At 48.3% G+C, this 9,222-nt stretch overlaps 1 protein-coding gene across 2 annotated transcripts; it reads left to right on the top strand.

Moving 5' to 3' along the window:
* Positions 1-611: 611 nt before the first annotated feature.
* Positions 612-8,842, top strand: LOC116969753 (malonate--CoA ligase ACSF3, mitochondrial-like). 2 transcript variants are annotated; one of them, XM_033016537.1, is made up of 3 exons: positions 612-745; positions 3,713-4,474; positions 8,317-8,842. In XM_033016537.1, the coding sequence occupies exons 2-3, from the start codon at positions 3,761-3,763 to the stop codon at positions 8,614-8,616; spliced, it is 1,014 nt and encodes a 337-aa protein (XP_032872428.1). In that variant the 5' UTR covers positions 612-745; positions 3,713-3,760; the 3' UTR covers positions 8,617-8,842. The 2 variants fall into 2 exon arrangements, with proteins under 2 accessions (XP_032872428.1, XP_032872429.1); XM_033016538.1 differs by lacking the exon at positions 612-745 and adding an exon at positions 781-945.
* The last annotated feature ends 380 nt before the right edge of the window (positions 8,843-9,222 follow it).

Consider the following 9,222-nt stretch of genomic DNA (forward strand, 5'->3'; position numbering starts at 1 on the left):
CCACAATTTTTTTCATCGCAAAAATTCAAAATTTTGTCGGGTTTTAACAGGTAGGAAAGTACGCGTTTTTAGCATTAATAACATATACCGGAAGTGACGGTGTCCTCCAGATGGATTTAGCGGCTCCGTGCGTCGAGCTCTCTGACCCAGTGACCTTTCGTGCAACCCCCCTACACGGACTAATAATGAGTCGTCTCTTCTTTTCAAATGTGTGTCGATCCCTCCTCTCAGAATCTCTGAACTGTGTAGTGAGGGGAGAGGGTGGAGGTTTGTAGGGGTTTGTAGGGGTGGGGCCAGCTTCACCAGCGCCGGTCTACCGCTGCCAGCCATGGGGGTTAAACTGTATCCGTGCCGCCCTGGTGGGTCGCAGCCAGTCACACAGCAGGAGCCCGGTGCTGCAAGCCGATCCGCGCAAACCCGCAAGGTAAGTGGGACTAAACTTCAACGGCTCTATGACCTTTGGTTTGGACCTCTATCCAGGCGCAGATGCCCGTGGGGCCCACAGCCCGACACAGGCCCGCCCGTTACCTGGGCAACCAATGGTCCGCGGCAATCCGCCTCCCCCGGCCGGCTCGCACTCCCACTGTTGTTCCATCCGGACACTAGGCGGCGGCTTCACTTCCGGTCCGGCTGAGGCGAAGTCAATGGAAGCTGGGAGATAGGTGGTGGAGGAGTGTGGTTCACTCTAAGCTTTGTCTGTCTCCTCGGGTTGGGTTAAATGTGTTTAAGACAAAGCGCATTTCAGGTTAGACCTTGTGACGCGCCCACTTCAAATGGACAGGGACTATATTCCACTATCTGAACATACTTGGGCTGTTTGAAGGACATATAGATTCAATCTCCCCATCATCCACTGACCACATTTAAAGTATTATGTGAAGTTCTGGTCGGCCTATTATAGGAACGACGTGGAGAGGGTTGCCACAATGCTGTCTGGAATAGAGGGTATTAACTCTAAATTGGAATGTTTTTCTCTGGAGTGCGGAGGTTGAGGGGAGACCTAATAGAAGTAGATAACATTATGTGGCATAGTTAGGGTAGACAGTCAGAATCTTTTTCCAGGGTGGAAATGCCAAGATTAGAGGGCATAACATTAAGAAGAGATTGCAATGTTTAAAGGAGATGTGTAGGCACATTTATTTACTGCAAGTGGTGGATGTGTGGAACACGCTGCCAGGGGTGCTGGCGGAGGCATTTAAAATAGTGGTGTTTAAGTGTCATTTTAGATAGTGACGTACAGTGCTCCCCATAATGTTTGGGACAAAAGCCCATCATTTATTTATTTGCCTCTGTACTCCACACTTTGATATTTGTAATAGAAAAAAGCACTTGTGCACATTGTCAGATTTTAATAAAGGCCATTTTTATACATTTTGGTTTCACCATGTAGAAATTACAGCAGTGTTTTAACATAGTCCCCCCATTTCAAGGCACCATAATGTTTGGGACACAGCAATGTCATGTAAATGAAAGTAGTCATATTTAGTGTTTTGTTGCATATCCTTTGCATGCTTGAAGTCTGTGATTCATGGACATCACCAGTTGCTGGGTGTCTTCTCTGGTGATGCTCTGCCAGGCCTGTATTGTAGCCATCTTTAGCTTATGCTTGTTTTGGGGGCTAGTCCCCTTCAGTTTTCTCTTCAGCATATAAAAGGCATGCTCAATTGGGTTCAGATTGGGTGATTGACCTGGCTACTCATGAATCGACCATGTTTGCACTTTGAAAAACTCCTTTGTTTCTTTAGCAGTATGTTTGGGATCATTGTCTTGCTGTAGAATGAACCACCGGCCAATGAGTTTTGATGCATTTGTTTGAACTTGAGCAGATAGGATGTATCTATATACTTCAGAATTCATTATGCTACTACCATCAGCAGTTGTATCATCAATGAAGATAAGTGAGCCAGTACCTTCAGCAGTCATACATGCCCAGGTCATAACACCCCCACCACCGTGTTTCACAGATGAGATGGTATGCTTTGGATCTTGGACAGTTCCTCCTCTCCTCCATACTTTGCTCTTGTCATCACTCTGATATAAGTTGATCTTTGTCTCATCTGTCCACAAGACCTTTTTCCAGAACTGTGGTTGCTCTTTTAAGTACTTAACCATATAACAATTACAGCACGGAAACAGGCCATCTCGGCCCTACAAGTCCGTGCCGAACAACTTTTTTCCCTTAGTCCCACCTACCTGCACTCATACCATAACCCTCCATTCCCTTCTCATCCATATGCCTATCCAATTTACTTCTTGGCAAACTGTATCCTGGCCATCCTATTTTTGCCACTAACCAGTGGTTTGCATCTTCGTGGAGGTCTTCCTTGGCCTGCCGGTCCCTTTGCGATTAGTCAGCTCACCAGTGCTCTCTTTCTTCTTAATGATGTTCCAAACAGTTGATTTTGGTAAGCCTAAGGTTTGGCTGATGTCTCGAACAGTTTTATTCGTGTTTCTCAGTTTTACAATGGCTTCTTTGACTTTCATTGGCACAGCTTTGATCCTCATGTTGATAAACAGCAATAAAAGTTTCCAAAGGTAATGGAAAGACTGGAGGAAAGACTAGGTGCTGAGAGCTCTCTTATACATAGAATAGATACATAGAAAATAGGTGCAGGAGTAGGCCATTCGGCCCTTCAAGCCTGCACCGCAATTCAATATGATCATGGCTGATCATCCAACTCAGTATCCCGTACCTGCCTTCTCTCCATACCCCCTGATCCCTTTAGCCACAAGGGCCACATCTAACTCCCGCTTAAATATAGCCATTGAACTGGCCTCAACTACCTTCTGTGGCAGAGAATTCCAGATTATACCTGCATTAAGGAGGCAATTAAACACACCTGAGCAATTACAAACGCCTGTGAAGCCATGTGTCCCAGACATTATGGTGCCCTGAAATGGGTGGACTATATAAACACTGCTGTAATTTCTACATGGTGAAACCAAAACTCTTTAATAAAATCTGACAATGTGATTTTTTTCAATTACAAATCTCAAATATTGGAGTACAGAGGCAAATAATAAATGATGGGTCTTTGTCCCAAACATTATGGAGGGCACTGTGGATATGCAGGGAATTAGAACATATGTAGAACAGTACTGGACTTATCTTACACTATACATTAGTCACATTAGTCGAAGGGCCGAATGGCCTACTCCTGCACCTATTTTCTATGTTTCTATGTTATTCCCTTCATCATGTATCTGTACACTGAATGGCTTGATTGTAATCATGTTTTGCTTTTCTGCTGATTAGTTAGCACGCAGTGAAAGATTTTCACTGTACCTCAGTACACGTGACAATAAACCAAACTAAACATCACAAGAACAGGCCATTCGGTTCACAATGTCTGTGCTGAACTTGATGCTAAAACCAACTCTTATCTGCCTGCGCATAATTCATATACCTCTATTCCCTGCATATACATATACCCATCCAAATGTCTCTTCAATGCCACTGTCGTATGTGTCACCTATTACCCCTGGAGGGCGTGCCAGGCATTCACAACCCTTGTTTTGCTCCAATTAATGTCTACATTTTGACCCTTTCACCTTAAAGCCATTCCCTCTACTGAAGGATATGATCGTGTGCAAGCAGAGGAGATGAATGGCATCATGTTCGGTACAGATATTGAAGGCTGAAGCGCCTGTTCCTGTGCTGTACCCTTCTAAGTACTACATATCTAATGATGCATTTTATCTAACTCTGCAGGAAGGACGGCAATAAAGCTGGTCAGAAGCTGTGGATTGTGGGTATACAATGCTTTCTGGTTTATTGAGAAGCACACCTGAATCAGTATTTCAATACTACGTCCAGGGTCGACATTCAGCATCCATTGTGAGGAGTGTAAATATCCACAAATGGCTAAAGAGCAACCTGGGTACATCAGCATCCTCGTTCGCAAGAACAGAACAAGTCTTCACAAGGGCTGCTAACTTTGCAGATCGGCTTGCTATTGTGGATGATCATGGAAGTTACACATACAAGGATCTGTACAGATGCAGCCAGGGCCTTTCAAGGAAGATTCAGAGTGCTCTGGGGTGTTCTGATGGTGACATCAAGGAGCAGAGGATATCAATCTTGTGTCCCAATGATGTTTCTTTCGTCATTGCACAATGGGCCTCCTGGATGAGTGGCGGTGTGGCAGTCCCCCTCTACAGGAAGCATCCAGTTCCAGAGCTTGAGTATGTTGTTCAGGACTCTCAGAGCACTTTAATCATTGTGGAGGAGGATTACACGGAACTGATAACACCAATTGCTAACAGACTTCAGGTGAAATGCCTTCCATTATTTAAGACCCAACGATGTGCCCCTGATCCCAGGCAGTCATACCGATGTGCTGATTTTCCAGTGGCAGATGCTAACTATATTGTCGCAGACTGGAGACCAAGAGGAGCCATGATCTTGTACACCAGTGGAACAACAGGGCCGCCCAAAGGAGTCCTCACCACCCACGGCATTCTGAGGAGTCAGGTAATTTTCTATCTTTGCTGCTTTTCTTCCCCAAGTCATTTCCTGAGCTGTGTGCTGCTCTTCAGCTGATCACTGGGAACTATATTCAAATGCATAAATGCAGGTGATTGCCAAAACGGCTGAAGATGGCTTGGTGTCATACACGACCATGAGCAACCCCTGCAGTGTTGTCATGTGGCTGAAATTATGAATCTCCAGCCATTGTGCAATGTTTTACTCCAACTGTTGAGATATTTTTGACATCCGTTGGCTTTTGTTGCACTGGGACTCCTGGACATCAAATCTCCATTTGCTGCAGTTTTGATATCAACAGCAATCATCTCAGCTTTTGGACTCGGCTTCATGGCCATGTTTGGACCAAGTCTGGGACAAGATCTAGATTAGACTGGTCCAGGGCTGCCAACTCTCATGCTTTGAGCGTGAGACTCACGCCCTCAAGCAAACTCTCACGCCCTCACGCTGATCAGAAAATTTTCACGCTCAGTGGTGAGAAATTTTGTGATCAACAAAAATGTCAAAACTCGGATAAACTGCATGGTCCGCGGGTGTTGGAGAGCAGGGGTTGCGGGAGGGATGGGAGCAGAACCAGCAGCGGGAACAGATGCGGGGAGCCGGGACTGGCGAGTGTTTGCGGCGCTGACGAGTTGCTCGCTGCAGCTCCGGCCATGGAGCACTCTGGATAGTGCAAGTCCCGGTCCGTCGGAGGCGTCGCGCCGCTGCCGCGAGAGTCTCTGTGCCGAAGGGACAGACTCTCAAAGGGAGGTGGAGAGAGGGGGGGGGGAGAGGAGAGAGGGTACGAGAGAGAGGGGGAGAGTGAGGTGGGAAGGAGAGAGGGGGAAGAGAGAGAGGGAGAGAGAGAGGGTGGAGAGAGGGGAGAGAGGAGGGGAAGAGAGGAGAGAGAGGGGGAGAGAGAGTTAGGGGAAAGGGGAGAGAGAGTGAGGGGAGAGAGAGTTAGGGGAAAGAGAAGAGAGAGAGGGAGGGGGAGAGGGGGAGAGTGAGGTGGGAGGGAGAGAGGGGGAAGAGAGAAGGGGGGGAGAGAGGGGAAGAGAGGAGAGAGGGGGAGAGAGAGAGGGGGAGAGAGAAGAGAGAGGGAAGGGGAGAGAGTGAGGGGTGAGACAGGGGAGAGGAGAGAGAGAGGGGGAGGGGAGAGAGAGAGGAGGGGAGAGGGGTTGAGAGGAGAGAGAGCGGAAGAGAGGGGGGAGAGAGAGAGGGGTGAGATGGGAGGGAGAGAGAGAGGGGAGAGAAAGAGGTGGAGAGAGAAGGGAGAGAGAGAGGAGAGAGAGAGAGGGGGATAGAGGCAGGGCTGCCAACTCCCATGCATTGAGTGTGAGAATCACGCATTTCACCAAATTCTCACGCTGATCACAAATATATCTCGCTTTGTTGTGAGAAATTCTGTGATCAACGAAAATTTCAAAACTCATATCAACTGCATGGGCCGCGGGTGTTGGAAGCAGAAGCAGCGGCGGGGACAGATGCGGACGGGGAGCGGGACTGGCGAGTGTTTGCCGGGATGGCGAGTCGCTCACTGCAGCTCCGGCCATGGAGCAGCCTCAGTGCAAGAGTCCCGGGCCGTTGGAGGCGTAGAAGCGTTGCGCCAAGCACTGGGTAGATACGGTGGAAGATAGTGGACTTCAAATGGGGGTGGTTGGTGAAAGCATCCTGCTTGCCTGCTAGATTTTCACTTACTGTAACTGCAGGAAAAATGTTCCCGATGTTGGGGGCGTTCAGAACCAGGGGTCACAGTTTAAGAATAAAGGGGGGGGCAGTTAGGACTGAGATGAGAACAAACTTTCTTCACGCAGAGAGTTGTGAATCTGTGGAATTCTCTGCCACAGAAGGCAGTGCAGGCCAATTGACACGTGTGGACCCTCTGTGTGGATAAAATTACCTCTTAAAAAGTTACCTCTTAAAAATACTTCAAAGGTTCAAAGGTTTCTTTATTAGTCACATGCACTCAGGTGTAGTGAAATGCTTGTTGCCAATGCAGCACATAAAAAAAGAATACACACATGACAATAATAAAGAATTTTAACATAAAAAACATCCCCCCCACAATGGTTTCCATTATGAGGGAAGGCACTAAGTCCAGTCCCATCCCCATGTCCACCCATAGTCGGGCCTATTGAGGCCTCCACAGTCGCCGCTACTGAGGCCCGATGTTCCAGGCCGTTCTCGCCGGGTGATGGCGCTCCGGCGTCGGGAGAATCCTCTCAGCGGCATGGGACACCTGGAACGGCCGCCTCCTTACTCGAGACTGCGGCTTCCGAAGCCAACAAGGCCGCGCTGGATGGAGCTCCACCGCTGGCCGATCTCGGCAGAGAGATCCTAGGCTCCCGATGTTAAAGTCAGCGACTCCACCCGCAGCTGCCGCTCCACAGACCCGCAGCTCCGCGATGTTTTACTCGGCGGTCGTCAGCTCACCAGAGCTCCCAGTGCGGCGACCCAGGCAAGGCATCGCCCTGCTCCGCGATAGCGCTCCAGCACTGTGCCGCGCGGAAAGCCGAGTTTCTGGCCGGTCCCTCAGGAAACACCAGCTCCAGGCCCGTCTGGAGTGCCGCGAGGACGGATCGAAGGTGCAGTCCGGAGAAAAACTGCCTCTCCGACCAGGTAGGCACCCTGAAAGGTAGTTTACCCCTTTCCCCACCCCCCACATAAAAAAGACTAGAACTCCAGAACAAAAACACTTTAACTAACTAAAAATTAAAAAAAAGAGATGAAAAGACGGACAGCTGCAGGCTGGGCAGCCATACCATGCAGAAAAACATTGAAATCATACTTCTACAGTGCACTAAAACATGATTTTAATACATCAAATTTCAAAAAGTTCCTACCCTGGGAGGGGGAGGACCCTTCTTTCACACCCTCTCCCCACTCGCTTGCTCCACTCCCTCACCGGGTACCCCCAAGGCCAGTGATCAGTGATTGCACAGCCTCCCCCCTTTCAAAAATGCTCCAATCCAATTTAAAGCATATATATTGCATTCAAGTGTAAGTTAAAAGACTCGTTACAGTATGCACCATATTGCACAATTTCAAGCAAATGCAAATGTTCCGTACCAATGGGAGGGGGACACCCTCCTCCCCCCCCCCCCCCCCCCCCCCCCCCCCCCCCCCCCCCCCCCCGGTCGCTATGCTCCCTCGGGCTTGGTCTCTCGCAATTTCTCACTCCCAACTCTCACCCAATGTCGGCGGAGCCCTGCTGGTCTAGCCTTACAGTCTGCAAGTATAAGACCTGGTATTTCAGATAATACCACAGTCCACATGTATGATCTAGCATTGCAGGCACTGAGTATGATAGTTGATGATTTAGATACTGGATTGTGATTTTAAGGGTATTTGGAGTCATTACTCCAGCATGGAACAGGCCCTTCAGCACAGCTCAACCATGCTGACCAAGATGTTCATTTAAGCTAGTCCCATTTGTCCATTACCCATCTAAAGCTTTCCTGTCCATGTACCTGTCCAAATCTATTTTACATTTTGTTGTTATATCTGCCTCAATCACTTCATCTGACAGCTTATTCCATATACCCTTGTAAATCCTTCCCCTCTCACTTGGTACATTAAAGTGTGTTACAGACACTGACAAGATTCTGGAGAGTGTTATGTGACATTTTATCGAAGTTATTGTGTGTTAGTTCATGTTAAGGCACCTTAAATCACACCCTGTGGTATTAACATGCTGTCATCTTTATGTTAGTGTTAAGGCCACATAATTTGTGTGTTAATACCACAAGGTGCTATGAGGTGACCGTGTGTGTTACTTAGTTATGACCACTTGCTTTGAGTGTTCATACCACAGGGTGTGATGTGGAACATCAACATTTGTGACGCTGCAGATAACCGCCCTGGTGAAGCAGTGGGAGTGGAGCAAGGACGATGTGATCTTGCACGTGCTACCTCTGCACCACCTGCATGGAGTCGTCAACAAGCTGCTGTGCCCACTCTGGGTGGGCGCTACCTGTGTGATGCTGCCAGAATTCAATGCTCAGCGGGTAAGTGGGAACATGGCTAATGATGGGGAGGGGAAAAAATGTTACAGGCAGCATCTGTGGAGGGAAATTGACAGAGGAACTGCTGAGTTCCTCCAGCTGTCTGATTTTGTTTCACAAGAATTTTTCCTCAATTGGAGTGCTTGAGTTGAGTTATCAAGTGAAATTGGATAGGCTGCGTCTGTTTTTGGTGGGGCGAAGGAGGCTGCAAGGTGACATGATGGAAGTATATCATGTTACCTCTTAGAATTGTACATGCCTGCAATGAGCTACCAGTGGAGGTGGAGGCATGAACAACGTTTAGTTTAGAGATATAGCGTTTTGGCCCACCCTCAAGAAACATCTGGACATGTACTTGAATGAGCAGGGCATATAGGAACTCAGAGGATCAGGCCACATCTCTGGAGAAAAAAAATAGGTGATGTTTCGGGTCACCACCCTTCTTCAGACTTGTACCTCGGGGCGGCCCGGTGGAGCAGCGGTAGAGTTGCTGCCAGTGCCAGAGACCCGGGTTTGATCCTGACTACGGATGCTGTTTATATGGAGTTTGTACATTCTACCCGTGACCGCGTGGGCTTTCTCCGAGATCTTCGGTTTCCTCCAACACTCCAAAGATGTACAGGTTTGTAATTGGCTTGGTATAAATGTAAATTGTCCCTAGTGTGTGTAGGATAGTGCTAGTGTGCAGGGATCGCTGGTCGGTGCAGACTTGGTGGGCCGAAGGGTCTGTTCTCTAAACTAAACTAAACATAC

The sequence above is a fragment of the Amblyraja radiata genome, unplaced genomic scaffold (genome assembly GCF_010909765.2).
Source record: "Amblyraja radiata isolate CabotCenter1 unplaced genomic scaffold, sAmbRad1.1.pri scaffold_1112_ctg1, whole genome shotgun sequence".
In the NCBI taxonomy this organism is placed as follows: Eukaryota; Metazoa; Chordata; class Chondrichthyes; order Rajiformes; family Rajidae; genus Amblyraja; species Amblyraja radiata.

Excerpts from the sequence above, each read along its gene's own strand:
- LOC116969753 (XM_033016537.1), top strand. The coding sequence starts at position 3,761 with ATGCTTTCTGGTTTATTGAGAAGCACACCTGAATCAGTATTTCAATAC. Across the intron at positions 4,475-8,316 it reads ACGGCATTCTGAGGAGTCAG|ATAACCGCCCTGGTGAAGCA; the intron begins GTAATTTTCTAT and ends GTGACGCTGCAG.